Consider the following 17,776-nt stretch of genomic DNA (forward strand, 5'->3'; position numbering starts at 1 on the left):
TGAAGAGGCTTTCCTTTTGGGGTAGCCTGAATAATATAAATGACAATGAGAGGGAATATTACACTTAGCTTCCAAAAGCAACATGTGACAATAATAGTTGAAAGCCAAGCCATAATAACAGTCTTACTTTGTTCTTGTCAAGGCACAGTCCTTTAAGAAGATATTGCTGGAAGATAGATGCGGAGAAACTTCCAGCCGGGAAGAGCTCAGGACAGATCCAGCTGGATCAACCAAGGCATCTGTGGAGAGAGGCTCCCTTTTGATTCTTCTGAAATTGCTTCCTTATACATACCACAAGGATCTCCGTTTGAGCCTTTGCTGTGTTAATTCTCACACACACACACACGCGCGCGCGCACGCACACACACTCACACGCGCGCGCGCGTCTGCTGAATGGCATTCATCAACACTTCCTGAGTGACCCTGAGCTTTCAAGAAAGTCCTCTTCCACTTCATGGATGGGATTCTCCTAACTGCAGAAATGGCAATGATAGCTCAACTACAACTAACAAAACTGTCAGAATTAAAAGGTGGGATATAGCCAGAACTAACATGTCTCTTACAAAACCCAGGCTTTTCTAAAAGCAAGCTCTTAGAAAATTGCATTCTATTATTCCAGCCACCGAAGGCTCATGTTACCTCTAAACAAACTCAGACAGGCACTGTCATCTATCAGTCACTTTTACAGCACCATAACGCTCTGAAAAGTTGGGAGCTATTTAAACACGTTTAACAGAATTTTATAAGTCAGTTCTCAGAATATGGGTTAGGTGTTCATTGCCCCTCAAGTGGAATGAGATGAGGCCCCCAACAAGGCAATAAGAGAAATTTCACAAAGGAAATTAAAACACAATTCCTATCAAGTAATCTCACATGAGCCATCAGTGCTTTTTACATCTACACTTGAGACTATGTGACACTTGGAAGAATTCAAATGCTAGCAGTGGGTATAGATTTTTTTTTCCTAACTACAGTTCAGTTCAGTGGTCCAGAGAGTAAATCTTTTGGGAAGTATCCAAGGCCTTAAGATCTAAGAAACTCTTTCTGGAAACTAAATATAACAGCAGGGCCAATTTAGCTGACAGATGTGGTTATCTCAGTGACGAAGTGCGCTAGAGTCTCATAATCCCCCCTTCTCCAAAAAATCCCCAGCTATTGCTTTATTCATCTCCCAAAAACATCTTGGAATATGAAGTTAAGAAAAATGGCTCATTTAATATCATTTTATAAATCTTTTTTTAATGCATCATGTTCCATAGACTATTTTTTTCACCAAGACATAACCCACTGTCAAGTCTGACTAATAACAGTTTATAGACCAGCAGTGAACATAAACTGTCTCAGTGACACGAATACAAACTCCGCAGCTCAGTTTACTGCAGCTTAGAATGGATTAATTTCCCATGTCAGACTCCAGGCTCATGCCAAGAAGCCTAACCCAGTCTTCATGATTTTCTGTTCCTAACTATAGTCAAACTCAGTCAATATAGAAATATCTAGAAATAGACCCAGCTTTTGCAAAGTGTGGATCTCGACTTCCCCAAAGCTTGAGATTCTGCTTAAGCCTAAGTCTAGTATTAACCAGCCCCTTTTAAAGAATTCAGGAGAGATGACGTTCTGTTCCTTGTAGGTTTTTATACCATCTTCATTACCATAGTATCTGGGCTTCTTCCAGAAATACATTAAGTAACATGACTAAATTTTAGGGGTGTTGGTTGTAACCATGTTGATCTAAGGACATAGGCAGACAAGGTTCTTTGGGTAAATCTGATATTTTTTATTAGACCAATGAAAATTGCTGGAGAAATTCTTTGTACCTGAAAGCGTGCAACTATTTTTTACAACTATTTTAGTTGGTCTAATAAAAGGTCTCCGATTTACCCAGAGAACCATGTCTGCCTATGACTAAATGTTGCCATTCATGTTCCATTTTTTTCTCTCATTCTTTCCACCGGAGGAAAAATTATGTATGCAGTAGAGTAGTGTCATTCAGTCATTTATTATTCCTTATACTCTTCTCTGTGCTTGTAATATGAGAAGCAAGTCAAGGAAGCTCCTTTTACAGGTAGGGCAGAAAGTGATGAAGGTCCTCAGATCTTGCAGCTCCCAAGAAAGCTCTCTCTCTAGCACAGGGGAGCTTCACCTTATAGTTGAAAGTTCCAAGGTGGCTGAGGAATAGAGTTGTTGACTGTGGCATTCATTCTGGAGATTTAGCCTGTAATATAGATATGCTGAGGCCAGGTCTTTGAGCATCTTGAAAATAAATATAAATATAGTTTCATAGTTTCTGGGGTCTGAAGGGACCTGAGTAGATCATCTAGTCCGACCCCCTGCCATGGCAGGAAAGATTACTGGGGTCAAATGATGTGATGATCTCAATATGATGTGGTATTACAGTACATTGGAAACCAGTGTAGAGTGAAGGACAGTTTAGATGTGTAGCTGCAGTATTCTGTACTAGTTGATTTGTCTGAACTTAGAAATTCAAAGGTTGAGTGAAACAGGGGGAAAAAGAGTTAGAGCAGAAATAGGTAAGAGGTGACATGGGATGAGAACCATTGATGCAGGAGGGATTGGCCAAGTAGATGGGGAAAAGTATTCCTCAATGTCTATCTAGCAACTGCATTTCTGAGCTGAAAATGATGAGCTTATAAGTAGGGATTTAAACCCTGAGGAAAATTTGTAAAAATCCTATGTCTCTCTTTCTCTCCCATGGTTCTTTCAGGCACACTTGCATAAAATGTTTATAACAACGTGTTGGTGAATATGTTTTGTAACTAATGTAGACAACATAAATTGTGTTGTAGCATGTGACAAGGTAGCATTTTGGACCCTGAAGGGCCAGCATCACTGGGCTGTAGAGGGAGCCCCACCTATTTTAGCTTGGGCAGAAAGAGAATAACTATCATGCTTGGGCTCTGGGGATAAGATAGAGAGAAAAGGGAGCAAGGTGTTACTCTCAGAAAATCTTCAGTTTACCTCTCTCTGCTCTCACATAGCTTAATCCACAGAATTGGAATTTGTTTTGCTTAAAACTCATTTTATACTGCAATTTTCATCCTGGGCAATGTGCAGCTCCCAAGATAAATTCCATATATAATTGGCCCCAATGTGTGGGTTGAATTTCTGATATGCTAGAACTGTTTCATCTAAGAAGCTGCATAAGAGCTTTATTGCTTTAATTTTAACTGATCTATTGACTGCCAGAAAATCTCTCAATCACTTCTGTGAAAACAGCAGTCAGCTTGTGGTAATGCTTGCAGAGGGAAAGCAAACATGAATGACAGCTCCCTAACTAATGTGGCATTGGAATTGGGTTTGGTGGTTGTAATTGTGCCTGGAACCATTTTTTAATCTTTTGTTTTAGCTAGGGTAGAGCTGTGTATGCTGATGTCACAGAACTTGCAGCTAGGACCATATGGTAAAGCTATGAGCTGTATCAAGGGATGCTGATAGACATGGTGTTGTACCTGGGATGTTTGTGCACCAAAAATGCTAGGTAGCTGAAAGCAGTAAAGACAGACAGTTTCCCCTTACAAAAATAAAGATGCAAAAAGGAATTTGAAGAGGAATGTACTATATTCCTTGTTCAGTAGCTTTTTATGGAAACTGTCACCATACTCATACTACAATGGCTTGATATAACTTATTCTGCACCGTAGGTTCTAGTACTTTACTAAAATTTACTTCAGCTGTTGTTAAACATAGAGGTGTTTTACATTATTGTCTTGAAAAAAAACTGACTATACTTAGTGCTGATTTGTTTATTAATTATTTTAAGACTTATAATCAAATATTAGAGAAAGATCCTCATTGGTAAGGGATATATTTTAATCATGAGGAGTTCATGTTTTCTTTGTAACTACAGAGTAAGTGTACACCACCTGTAGGGTCCAATTCAATAGCAGCTAGGGATGACACAAGATCTTATATACATGTCAAAGCAACTTTTGAACAGAGGACTATCGTTGGGTTCCAGGTTAAGGATGCCCACAAAGCAACTGTCTAAGTCCAAACGGGGAATAGTCATCTTATTTACACACTTGCAAAAGGTTGATTACACTGAGGACTGTATTTTCTGCTATAAAGCTTCAATATCAAGAAAGTTAAACTGATCCAGATCCAGCCTCCATTTGAAAAAGGTCTCCAGTTGTCTCAAGCAATCAGATTCTTTCAGGGAATCCAGTTGCTGGTGTTCTCCAGAAATGTGAATTCTAACCACCGATTAAATCTTGGTCAGGGTGTCCTGGCAACCAAAGCGAGTGCTCAATATGCTTTTGACAAATTATCCTTAGCAGTTCTGATCCAGCTTGAGAGCTCTATAGCAATTACATTTGCTTATGGAAAAACTCATAATGGGGGGCACTTTTTGATAAGCACAAATAGCAGTGAATGCGTACCCTCTGTTGCTTGTCAGTGAAATTTAGGCATCTAACTGCTGTTTGTACCTTTTAAAAACCTTACTTGAAAATGTGCAAGTTATTTGCATTCTTCTGCTTTGAAAATATTCCTGTTAAATCCTCTTCTTACCAGCAAAATTCCTGTTTGGAACAATCCATCACCTTCTACTGATCTGTATCCAGAAATAGAATTACAGGCTGGAAAAAATAAATCAATCCAGGATTGCCAGTATGTATTGCAAATAAACGAAATTAGCCAGTTGGAGAGTTTATTCATTCAAAACACAGTAACTTGAACTGGGTTTTTCTTTTAAACTGAAATTGGTTGTTCTGACCCAGGGAAAAAAAAGGTATAAAGCCCATTACTAGGTAGTGCTGGAAATCCTTACTTCCTATGAATTCCAATTCAACTAGTATTAAATCAGTGAAAGTTGTAGGTCAAGCTTGTTCTACTTCTAAGTGATTCGAGGCCACACACAATGTGGGCCACACCCACAAGGGCTGCACTAGTGCAGGGCACAGGCCTATGGGTTGAATCCTATCCCCTGCTGCACTGCATGCACAGGTGGCACCTCCTGCTGCGACCTGCATGCGGACGCCCTCCCCACCCCACTGCACTGCATGCAAGGTAGCACCCTCCCCCCGCACAATGCATGGGTGGCCTTCACCTCATTTCCTCCACTGCACTGCACCTACTGACTCCCCCTGCACTATGGGCTGTATCATCCCACCCCTTGGGATAGGAGGAGGTAGCAAAAGCTGAGGGAGGAAGGGGGAACTTAGAAACTCCAGCTATAGCAGCAGCCAGAGCAATAGGGGGCAGTGGCCAGATAGGGCCCCAAGGGTGACTCATTAACCACTCCTAGGCTGTATGTGGACCTTGGGCCACTAGTTGGACAGTCCTGTCGTAGGTGATCAGTATCTTTTATGTTTAGATCCTGTCTGTGATCAGGTGCTATTTGAGGATTTGATGTTCAGGTTTTTGAAAAGATTTTCCAGGCTGAAATAAAAACAACCTTTCTCTAAAAGAGAGAGAATACCAGGATTCTGTGAGCTTGAGACCTTGCTTTGTCTTTAGAAAATTTCTGAAGTGCTTCTGGAGAATGAGCACATGGGATCTAGTGCCACTGACAGGAGAAAAATGCCATTTTTTCTCCTTCTGTAATTTGGCTATATACATCCTAGTTAAGAATACACAGTCTTAAGGAAACTGTTATCTGCTAATTGTTGGCCAGATCCTAGAATGGACAAATGTAAAATGAGGATATGGACCTTAAGCCATATTCTACTTTAATTTCACAATAAAAATGCCATCAGTACATCTCTCCTCAACCATTGTACTCAATCTGACCTTTTAAACTGCAAACAGTAAGTCTGGATAATTCTTTTCCTGATAACTCCATTTGTCTCCCCTCGTGCTGATCAATTAGTAGACCCTACTATGTTTCACCTGTGACCACTGTAAGCAATTTCTGTGTGACCACAGCTAAGGCACAAACTGGGACTCTTATGGCCCAGAGGCTTTGAGAAGTTGTATTTTCCAGACAATCTGAAAGGGTAAATACTCCTAGCTAATGTAGTAATAGCTCTGCTAAGTGTTTCTCAACTTTGAATAATTTCTCAGCAATTATCCATTTTAAGGAATATCTGAAATAGGGGAAAAATCTTAAAATAGTTCAAGGAGGAACCTACTTTTAACTATTGAAGGTAGCAGTTGGAGATGAAGTATGTCCACAGGAATCCACCAGTCAGTTCTCATTGTCATCCTCATTGTACTCATGTGCCTTTCCTGACAGCTGGGAAAATTAGTGTTCTTTTTTAATTTTTGAAATTAATATAGGACCCAGTCTGGAAGTCTCTGTGAAGAGTTCTAGTGCTATACCATGAGTTAAATTGAAAATACTACTTTCCCAGTGGAAATCAGAGTACATCAAAGTTTGTCTTGAGGTCACCGGGTTTCTTTATAAATAATGAGTGATGTCTTCTAAGGAAATCAGGATCAGAGAATCAATTACAAGATTATTGAGACTAAGATTAGCCCTCACTTGAAATGCTGATGGTAGTTGGCCCCAAATGAAATATGAACTGTCACAGAGCTTGAAGATTTTACAAAAGATAGCCCTTTTGCTAGAAACAAACCAGGGATGAAGAAAAAGATCATGACAAGGATTTTTTTAGCCCATCTCATTGAAGTGTTTCATTACAATTATAGTCTTTCTCCTCACCAAAGCTCTTGTAAATGCCACAACCTAAATTCTAGTCAGCCAGACAAAAGTGTTCTCTTATTTACTTGGTTGAACTGTAGATCACATGCTCTGTTTTGTGGCACAGTCTCTCCATGCCTCTTCCAATATAACAGTTATAGAAGGAACGCTTTGAGTAAAGGCAAAACCATGCCGAATTATAATGTCCCTTCATTTAACTAGGTTATGCCCTCTAGTAGCTGGGAGGCGGGGTGGTGTTGGTGGCCAGCTGATTTTGTGCTTAATCACATGCAGCCGACAAGAAGCTGTACAATCTGTTTATCAGTATATATGAGGCACAGAGCCTAATCCCAATGAAATGAATTTCAAAACACCCCATAATTTAAATTAAACCAGAAATAATTTGAATAATTGTTTTATCTAAATGCCAAATCAATACAAAATTATTTTGCTAGATGCCAAGAAGCTGTAGTCAAGTTTACACATGCACATCCCTAGGTAGGATTAGTTGTAAATCCTAAATATGCACACTGCTTATTTCGAATGTGCTTTCTGGCATCTTTTGAAATTTAATAATTAGGTTTGCATTAATTTAACTTTTTCCTTTGAATTTACCTTCATGTAACCAAAGTGAGAAAAAGAGTAAACTCTTCAGAACTTAACTTCTAAACTTTAAACCAAGTTGCTATTTCTGTCTTAAGATGCTGCCATCTCCAAATGGAATCAGATCAATTAATCTTTAACACTTTGAACTGTGAGCTGCTTTGTATACAATTCCTTATGTTTTACTCAGTGGGAAGGCTGCTGCTTCCCATTTAAGCAGTAATTAACTCTTCTCAATTAGCACAGCAAGTTTTTGATCATTGCATGTAATTAGTTCCAAGGCCTCAGCACTCTGAGCACTCCCTTACTGAGTCAATATTATTTTATATACCTGGTGTGCAATAATTCAAACACAGGTAAACAATCAAGTGGCGATAGAGCTTAAGCTACATATATAATTTTGTTATCTCAGGTACCCTATTTTTGAGAAGCAATTTAGATTTAATTTTCACAGAGCATTACATGGATAGTTACACACATGCAATGTGGTGGGTGGGTATATACAGTTTTTCATACTTAACCACGTAAAAGCGATATGTTAGTGGGTGTGATGGTCCCTGTAGCTCTTTCTCAAAGTTGGTGCCTGCTTCCTTATGCTCTCCTGCCATGCCTTGATGTGATACAAATAAAGGGAAGCTAACTGTTAGAACAAAAAGGGAAATGGCGTTTTATCAATGGAGAGTATGTCCTTTTCACACGGCTCCACCTCCCCTACACCCTGTCCTCACCACATCTGCCAGGCCAATACCATGGTCCTTCCAGTACAGTCAAGTTTCTAGACTGGTAGCTCACTTGATCACTGCTACTTATCACCCCTTCTCTGAATGTGGTAGTTGGGGGTCCACTCAATCCTTATGTATACCTCTTTTACTGGTGCACATGCTCCATGAGTCCAGCACCCATTATGGGTTCCTCATACCCTCAGTTGAGGGGTTCTCTTCCTCACTCAGTTATTCCCTTGTGCAGGCCTCGTGGATCCAGCCTCCATCCTTGTTGGCCTTTCTTTCAGTGGTGCCCTTCAGCTGGCTTGTGGGTACCATCAACTGAGGCCCCAGTGGGACTTCCTAGCTGCTCCCCACACTTCATGGCTTACCCATAGTCCAGTCTTGGTGCCAGAGTGTGGAGTGGCCTGCTCTTTCCAACCAACAGTTACTCATTAGCTCTTGCTCTGGGTGTCCAATGCTCGTTTCAGCTGGAGCTCTGGTTTGTCACTCTCCCAGGCTCTTTCTCTGTGCCTCTGCACAGAACCACACTGATCTCCCCTAGGAGACTGTGCTTCCCCCCCCCCAGAGTCTTGGGCCTCAGCCCAATCACTGTTGGGCCTGCTGGGCCTCTCAGGGACCAATCATATCGAGCTCCCAACCATGTAATTGCCAGCAGCTGAGGATTTCCAGAAGCTGGGGCTCGCTGGCACTTCTGGATTCACTCCCGGCTGGTGGCAGTGGACACCCAGTATAACTCTTGGTTAGGTCAGGTGGGGACCCAGGCACACTCAGGGTCTTATTCATTATGGTTGGGGGCCGGCTGTCAGCTGTACCTGGATGAGACGACTGGTGGCAGCAAAACCCTGGTGCAGCTCCTGGGTAAGTGGAGTGGCAAATCTGGTTGTACTCAGGGTCCCTCTCATAACAGGGGCCAGGGAGCAGCTAACTGTTAGTGTATTTTCAACTTTTTGATTGCTCTTGCTTTGCTGACAGTTCACTGACTGGCATTTGGGATTTTAAGAAATAGTCTCCAATTCAGTTCATGATGCTATGATAACTGTAGAATTTTAACTGGGTAAGTCATTTCTTCTTTTGTGGATGGAGAGAGAGCATTATAGGAGTGTTGGTTTTTCAACAGGTCTTGTTGTTACCGACATATAGACTTCCTTATACTCTCAATCTCTCCAGCACTCTTTTCGTTTGAGGAAAGAAAGTGAAGAACTTTAGACTAGATAAGTCCAAGATAAGGACTTATCCAGGCCTGAGGAGTCCTGCTTCTTGTAGTTTCTCCTTTGATGGAACCTTGACAAGTCAATGGAGAGGCCACACTGTATTTCAAGAATCTAATGAGAAACAAAGCAGAGATGTTATTTCTCTTGGGCACCTCCAGTTTTCATGTCATTTGCAAGTTGTGGGTGTTTTCAAATTCCAGAACGCATACCATATTTATCTGAATCCAGGATGAGGGTTTCTGCCCCATTCAACGTGGGGATAAAGAAACTTTATCTTGGGTTTGAGTATGAGCCAGGGTGACGTGATTGCTGAGGCTCCAGCTCTGGCTTTAGCTTCGGGCCCCAGTTCTGGCCCCAATCCCAACCTGGGGGAGATTATGGAGTGCAGGGGGGAGCACTGGGGAGACAGCATTATGTGGGGAATGCACAGGAGACCGTGCAGTGTGCAGCCTGGGGGAGGGAGGGGAGACTGTTCAGTGGCAAGGGAGCTGCTGCAGCTCTGCCTCCTCCAGCTCTGGCTCCAGTTGTGGCTGGGGCCAGGATGGGAGCTGCTGCCATTGCTGCTGCTTCACTGGGGCTGGAACTACAGTGTTCACCATGCTCTGGGCTGGAGTTGCATAGGTTAAATGGTGGTGGGGGGAATCAAATGGCCAGGGTTGGGGAGCCTCAGACACTGAAAAGGGCAAGTGGCAGTGGGGAAAGGTGGCAGAGGGGCAGATGCTAGGGGGTGCAGTCACTGAGGGGAAAGTGGCATGGGCCAAGTTTTTTTTGGGAGGGGGGGCAAGGAGCATAGTCCCTGCTCCCCCTGCTGCTGCCTTCCTTGCTACTTTGCCCTCTGCTGCTGCCTTCTCCTCTGCAGCAGCTGGTGGGGGGGGCGGAGGGAGAGAATGAATTTAAGATGACCCTCCAATAATTTGATTCTATACATGGAAAATTATAACAACTTTATAATTTTCCACATATAGAATCTACTGGGGATCATCTTAAATTGAAGTAGTTTTGGGTTGGGGTAAATATGGTAATATATATTCTGGAAATATCTTTTATTGGACCTACTACATAGTTGGGAAAGATGTTAGACACACTTTCAGAAATTAAATAGATTTCTTAGTTTTCTGCTTGCTGAGAAAAACAATGCACATGTGCAAATACTCCCCTCTCCCATGGGTCTACCACTGCCTGGGAAGTATTTTTATAGGGAACCTTAAAATATTGGTAAGCATATCCCTTATTTGAGATAGCTAAAAGAGTGCATGTTGGAGAACATGGAGTGCAACATAGGGTGGCTATTAAAATCTTCTGAAAGGAGCATTTTCAGATTATTCTTAAAAGCAGGAAAGATGGGCTGAAGCAGATGTTTAGGGGAAGCAAGTTCCATGTGCTGGAAGCAGCCACAGCTTTTACCTGCCAGCAACAAACCATGGTGGGATTTTGTTAAATGACAGATAGTGTCACAGTGCAGGTATCTGTCTGGGAAGAACTCTTTCAGTGTCCCCCACTTACAATCTCTAGTCAGTGGGAAGAAGACATCAAAGAAGAAGAGGCTGACAGCATACTGGGCTGTAGGAGGGTTGCCATCACATAGGGGGAAGTGATTATTCCCCTCTGTTTGGTGCTAGTGAGGTCACATCTGGAGAACTATGTCCTGTTTTGGGCTCCCCACCAATACAAAAAGGATGTGGACAACCGAGAGTCCAAAAGAGAGCAATGAAAATGGTTAGGGGACACATGATTTCTGAGGAGAGGCTGAGGGAACTAGGCTAATTTAATCTGGAGAAGAGAAGACTCAGGGGGAATTTAATAGCAGGCTTCAACTACCTGAAGTGGGTTTGAAAGAGGATGCAGCTAGACTGCGCTCAGTGGTGGCAGATGACAGAACAAGGAGCAGTGGTCTTAAGTTGCAGCAAAGGGAGTAAATATCAGGAAAAACTCTCTCAGGAGGATAATGAAGCACTGGAACAGGTAACCCAGAGAGGTGGTGGAATCTCCATCTGTGGAGGTTTTTAAGACCCAGGTAGACAAAGCCCTGGCTGGGATGATCTACAGGTTTCCCTCACCAACCACGCGGGTTAAGTTGCTGAATGTTCCCATGGTTGACAAAATTGCGGTTGGCAAAACTGGCAGGATTGGGGGAGCAGGGGCTGTGGGTGGCGGGGGGTAAAGGGCACCAGCAAAGCTGTGCCAGGGACCAGGGGGGCTGTTGGGGGGTATTTTCAGACTGTACCCCCTTCTCTGAAGTGTGGGTACTCAAAAACGTAGTTGGCAAAACTGTGGTTGCCAAGGAAAACCCGTAGTTGGGGATGGCCCTGCTTTGACTAGATGACCTCCTGGGGGTCCCTTCCCACCCTCATTTTCTATGAGTCTAAATCTACATTGGGACGGTTTAGTCACAGCAGAGGCTGCTGCCAGGCCACCTTGCCCCTCCCAGTGGAGAAAAATGACCTTTTGCAGCCGAGGAGAAGCAGGCCTGGGGCGTCCTAGCAGCGAGGCTGGCAGGGCCCTCCAGAGCTCCTCTAGCCTAGTCCAACCCCTGCCCGAGGCAGCAGCAGTGCTCTCCAGGATGCCGCCAGGGGAAACACCATGTATCTGGGTCCAGAAAGCAGTTTTCCTTAAGCCTTCCTGGGATAACTGTTCTTTTGGCGTGCTTTAGTACCCACTGAGGGGTTGGGGCGTAAAGCCCACTTGATGGAAATGGGAGGCTCCTCCCTGGCTTGCTCCTGCCACCATGCGGCTGAGGGTGAGCGAATAGGACACCCGCCAAAAGACTTTTTGGAAACATCTGAAGTCCCTGGTGGGGGTGGAGGATGCTTGCCGGTTGTAGGGCCACACCTGATTCTGGACTGACTCACGGATTTGGGCTATGATTTGGCTGGGAATACGAAAACATTATTTAAAAAAAAAAATGCTGGGGGGCATAGCTACTTTACCCGGGGCCCTCCCGGGCTGGCAGCCTCCCCTTCCCCCTGCTGGGACAGAGCTGCCTCCTCTCTCGGCCTCGAGGCTTGCCCGCAGCCGCCGCACCGCTCCGTGCCTCAGTTTCCCCGCGCGCGGGCGAGGCGAGGGCGGCCCCCTGCAGCCGGCGCAAGGAGCATGCGTGCGGCGGCGGGGCGGGGAGGAGGCATGGCTGAGGGAGGCGGCGGCGGCTGCTTATGTGCAGCCGGGCGGGCGCAGGGGCGGCAGAGTGCGGGGCGCCCGCCTGCCCCGCACAGCAGCTGCGGCAGCAGCATGGGCCGGGGCCGGGGCCGGGGTCGGGCGCGCCGCGGGCAGCAGCGGGAGGAGGCGGCTGCCCCGCGCCCGGCTGGAGCCCGCGCGGCGCGATGGTGACCGGCGGCGGCCGGGGCAGGGAGCGGGGGCTGCAGCCGCTGCCGCCCCGTCCTGCCCCCGTTGGGCCGGGCCGGGCCGCGCCGCCGCCGCTGCTGTTGCTGGCGCTGCCGGCCGGGCTGGGCGCGCTCTGCTTCGGCAACTCGCTGCGGGGCGAGTTCGTGCACGACGACGTGTGGGCGATCGTCAACAACCCGGACATGCGCCCGGCCGCGCCGCTGCCCGCCCTCTTCGCCGACGACTTCTGGGGCAAGCGCATGGCCGACAACACCAGCCACAAGTCCTACCGCCCGCTCTGCGCCCTCACCTTCAAGTGAGTGCCGGCCGGGGCAGCGGGCCAGCGCCCCCCGGTTACAGCACGGTGGCCGCCGAGCGCCCCCTCCGCTGCCAGCTCCCGGGGGGCAGCCACAGCTCTTCCCCCCACCCCCCCGGTCCGCCTTGCGGCAGCAACAAGGAGTCCCTGAGTGAGGTGCGGGGGGAAGAGAGCAGGTTGCCTGCGCTGGAGGAGTCTCTGTCAGAGAAGCAGCAAGGATGCCCGGAGGGAGGTGCTGGGGCGAGGGAGGGTGGGTTGGTCCCACAGGAGGAGTTCCCCTCAGAGCAGCAGCAGCAGCAAGGGCCCTGAGGGAGGTGTTGGGCGAAGAGGGTAGGTTGCTCCTACAGGACTTCCCCATCAGAGCAGTAGCAAAGATCCCTTGAGAGGGGCTGGGGGGTAAGGGCAGGTTGCCTCCACAGGGGCGTTCCCCTTCATGCAGCATCAGGGATGCATCAGGGATGCCCCGAGGGAGGTGCTGGGGACAAGAGGGCAGGTTGCTCCTACAGGACTTCCCCATCAGAGCAGCAAAGATCACTTGAGAGAGGCTGTGGGGGTGGGAGGAGTTCCCCCACTAGTGTAGCAGCAGCAGGAAGGATGCCCCGAGGGGGGGCAGGGGGAGAAGAGGACAGGTTGCTCCCATGTTTCCTTGTAAGTGTAACTTGTTTGGACATATTCTTGGAGGAAAGGGGCATGGTATCAGTGCATTCAGTCTGGTCCAGTTACAGGTTAAAAAACCCACAAGCAGCACTCAAGGGCTTCTCTGACTGCCTTGGGTGAAGGGTCTCACACTGGGCACGATGGACCTATGGTCTGACCCAGTCAGTGGCAGTTTTATTTTGCTTTGTGAATGCAGGAGCATGGGAGCTCCTTTGGGTTAGGATTTGTGGGGAGGGGGAAGGCAAAGCTCTTATTTTTTTTTCTCTCTCTCTTCTGTGCTGTACGGGTCCTGGATCCTGGACAGCCAGCAAGCGAGTGAGCAGCAGGATCTTTTATTTCTTTTTTTTCCTTGGCTGTTCCCTGCAGCGCTCAAACCTGCCAAAAACCAAGCGTGTGACTTAAAAAAAAAAAACAAAACAACCCACCAGGCACAAAATGAGGTGGGGCTGTTCTGGTAAAACAGGCTGAAACCCCGGTGCCACACCATTGTATTCTGTCCTCTTAGCTTCATGATTCAGCATTTTGCATGTAAACAATTTGAAATGTGAAAACCACAGTGGATATTTGTGTGAGACTGTGAGGTAACCTTGGCTGCAAGTGTGGGAGGCTGCTGCTTCTGAGAGGGGCACTGCTAATTTGAGCTGTATAATCTTTAGCAGGGAACTTTCATTCCCAGGGCTCGATTTTTCTCCAGACATGCTGCTGGAAAGCTCCGAGGAGGGAAAATTGGGTTGGCATAATAATCAGGAGGGTGCTTTCATCATGGGATGTAAGGACATCTGCTTTTGGGGGAGCTAATTGTTACCTCTAAGAGGCAGCTTTGAAGAAACAGCTTTTGTTGGGACTTTAAGGCCTTTTGACAGGTTGCCCTATCCTTGAGTGGTATGGGGGGTCATGCAACACTCTGCACACCCCCCCCCATTTATTCCTTGGCTGCATTTGCCCATTATGTAAGAATAAAATCAAACGTTTTAGAAACTTCTTTCCTCTGAATAAATCGGTTGCATTTAATTCCCTAATCGCTCTCTTCCTCCTCTCTCCTTTTAAAATCCTCAGTCCCTTTTCTTGAAGTTAGGCAAAAGGATGCATTTGATTAATTTCTTCTTTTTGAGGGGAACATATAAGAACAGGTGACGTTTGCTTGTTTTGTTTTTAATAACTAACTAAAGGGCCTGGCCCAAATACACTGTCTTGTTGCTCATGTCTTCCTGATGGCTGCAAGTCTCATGTCAGTCACTGAATTCCAATGTGGCCTCTTCTGCATTAGGTGTCCCTGGTGTATCATTACACAGAATAGGCAGGGAAGGGAAAAAATAAGGAGAACCGGGCGGCCATAAAGTAATAGATAGTTATTTCTTACCATCTTGGAAGGGAAAGCTGAGGCTTGCTTGGGAGGAAAAAAAAAAAAAAGAGTGGCAGGCTAAATTACTTTCAGTTCATGTAATTAATCTGAGTCCTATTCCTTCTTTATCAAATTTTAATAAAACCCTTACAATATAAAGCATTAATCATGTTTAAATATTTTAAAAGCGTTTTTAAATTGGGAGGGTTATAAAGAATTCTTGTTATGGCTAGGTGCCAATGTGCAGGTCACGCTTTACATTAAGATTCCAGTTGTAAATGATGAATAGATTTTTATAAGCCTGTTAGATATAAGTAGTATGTTTTTATAAATAATTATAATCATATGAGTAGAAGGTTTTACTGATGGTTTTAAGCAACTTGTTAGACTTTAACATAAGAGCATACATAAGAACTGCCATGTACTGGGCTTGATGAACTGACTCAGTCTCCCTTCTCACACAGCAGCAGAGGGTGGATGTTAGGAGAATGGAGATAAACAGTGCATGTTCAGAAGTTTCCACCCCTGCTTTTCTCCTACCACAGCATTCCAGCATCTGGGGGGCTATTGCTGTCCTCACAAACCCTCTCATTTCCCTTCTTTCCCCGCCCCCCTTTCCTGTCTCTCCCAACAAACACATTTTTTTTTTTCTTCAATTCAAAAGAATTATAGATCAGAAATACCAGAAACCCCTCTGTGCCCCTGTTGGGCACTGCTGAAAAGCAACACCAAAGGGTGACCTTCAGTGCACCAAGGCAGAACCTGTTTCAGGGAGGGTTGCAAGCTCTGTATGGGCTGCAAGCTGGCTGGGCCCTTCTCTTATTCAGGCTCATGCAGCTATGGTGGTACCTGACTCAGGGCCCCTGCCCTCGCTGTTTCTGGGCTGCCACTCATTAACTGTTTATTAAAACTTCTAATATTTATAAACTCTCTAAATGTAGAACCTTTATATAATGTAAGGCCAGCTCATGAATATGAAAGACCCTATTATTTATTGGAGTAGAGAAGTGGCACTCAACCTTTTGCCCCTGTAGGCCAGATACGTGGTGTGGGGCCAGTCTGTGGGCTGGATCAGACTCAACATGCCAGGATTGGGCCCCTTAAAGCTGTGGATGGTGTCAGGCCCCATGCCACCCCTTCATGTCTGGATTAAGCCCCAAGGCCCTTCGTGGCCCCTGTCCCAACCCTCATGCCGAGATGAGGCTCTGAGGCCCAGTGTTGCTGGGACCCATGTACGGGGACTGGACCTTGCATGCCTAAACTAGTGCATAGGGCTATGGCTCATGGATCTCCCCAGGGGCCAGATGGCATGACAGCAGGGACTAGATCTGGCCTGTGGACCAGTGGTTGAGTACCCCTGTTGTACAGCCAACCAGCATGGCACGTTTTCTACAGGCAGGTCTAAAGGCATGTGCCTTCATGGAGCTCAGTTGACATCAAGGAGTCCTAGTGAAGCTGGAATTTACATTCACAGGTTAGATTGGTGGATTGAGTGTAAATGATAGAAATTAGTGAAATGAGAAAAATGAACTGGAACTTTACCATATACATTTTAGATATTTGAGTCCTGAAGCAAAAAAACATGTTTTTATCGTTTTAAACCCCAGTAAGGATGAATTCAGGTTAGACTCTCCCCTCAGCTCTTGTCAAAGTCGTGAGGAGCTAGTTTGTGAGCAGGATCGGATCCAGAAGTGTCTGTGCCCTATCTACTGGAATACAAGACAAGATTTTTTTTCCCCATTCAGCATGGGGGGAGCGGAAGGCCCTTGTCTTATATTTGTATATAAGGAAACCTCATGAAATACATTGTTTATCATTAAACTGCTGCCAAAAGTGGCATGTGCTTACTAATGGAAAGCAACTATGAAGCTGATTAAATGTAGCCATCATTGAGCATGACTTTAAAACACATGGCCCATATTGGGCAAGCATACTTATGGGAACCTACCACAAGGGTAGGTTGGTGCAGCCCATCTGAATAAGATAAATGGGTTGGATGAATGGACTGTAAAAAAACTGGCTGGGTCATTGGGCTCAAAGGGTAATAATGGCACAATGTCTAGTTGGCAGCTGGTATTGAGTGGAGTGCCCTGGATGTTGGTTTTGGGGCATTTTGTTCAATATCTTCATCAGTGACCTGGCAGATGGCATAGAGTACACCCTCAGCAAGTTTGCAGATGACATCAAGCTGGTGGGAGTAGTAGATACATTGGAGGAGGGTAGGGCTAAGATTTAGAGTGACCTAGACAGATTGGAGGATTGCACCAAAAGAAATCTCATGAGGTTCAACAAGGACAAGTGCAGAGTCTTGTACTCAGAATGGAATAGTCCCATGCACTGGGGACCAACTGGCTAAGCAGCAGCTCTGCAGAAAAGGACCTGGGGATTACAGTAGACAACAAGCTGAATATGAGTCAACAATAGGCCCTTGTTGCCAAGGAGGCTAATAGCATACTTGGCTGCATTGGTAGGAGTGTTACCAGCAGATAAAGGGAAGTGATTATTCTCCTTTATTTGGCACTAGTGAGGCCACAACCGGGGTACTGTGTCCAGTTTTGGGTCCCACACTACTGAAAGAATGTAGACAAATTGGAGAGAGTCCAGCGGCGAACAGTGAAAATGGTGAGGTGGCTGGGGGACATTACTTCTAAGAAGAAGCTGAGGGAACTATGCTTATTTCACCTGGAGAAGAGAAGACTTAGGTGGGATTTAATAGCAAGCCTCAACTACTTCAGGGGTGGTTCCAAAGAGGATGGAGCTAGACTGTGCTCAGTGGTGGCAGGTGACAGAATAAGGAGTAATGGCTTCAAGTTGCAGCAGAGGACGTAGGTAGGAAAAGCTTTCTCACTAGGAGGGTGGTAAAACACTGGAACAGGTTCCTTAGAGGTTATGGAATCTCTGTACTTGGAGGGTTTTATGACCTGGCTAGACAAAGCCTTGACTGGGATGACCTAGCTGCAGATGATCCTGCTTTGAGCAGGGAGTTCGATCTCCTGAGGA

General features: G+C 45.7%; 1 protein-coding gene across 4 annotated transcripts in view; it reads left to right on the forward strand.

The window, feature by feature from the left end:
• The first annotated feature begins 12,259 nt into the window (after window positions 1-12,259).
• Window positions 12,260-17,776, forward strand: part of TMTC1 (transmembrane O-mannosyltransferase targeting cadherins 1) — a 252,560-nt gene continuing 247,043 nt past the window's right edge. For all 4 annotated transcript variants that reach the window (XM_090043366.1, XM_090043367.1, XM_090043368.1 and 1 more), the window contains exon 1: window positions 12,260-12,777. In XM_090043366.1, the coding sequence (XP_089899492.1) occupies window positions 12,293-12,777 (485 nt within the window). In that variant the 5' untranslated portion in view covers window positions 12,260-12,292. The remainder of the gene's footprint in view (window positions 12,778-17,776) is intronic.

This window comes from Crocodylus siamensis, chromosome 4 (genome assembly GCF_052110815.1).
Source record: "Crocodylus siamensis isolate JL-2025a chromosome 4, ASM5211081v1, whole genome shotgun sequence".
NCBI classification, from domain to species: Eukaryota; Metazoa; Chordata; order Crocodylia; family Crocodylidae; genus Crocodylus; species Crocodylus siamensis.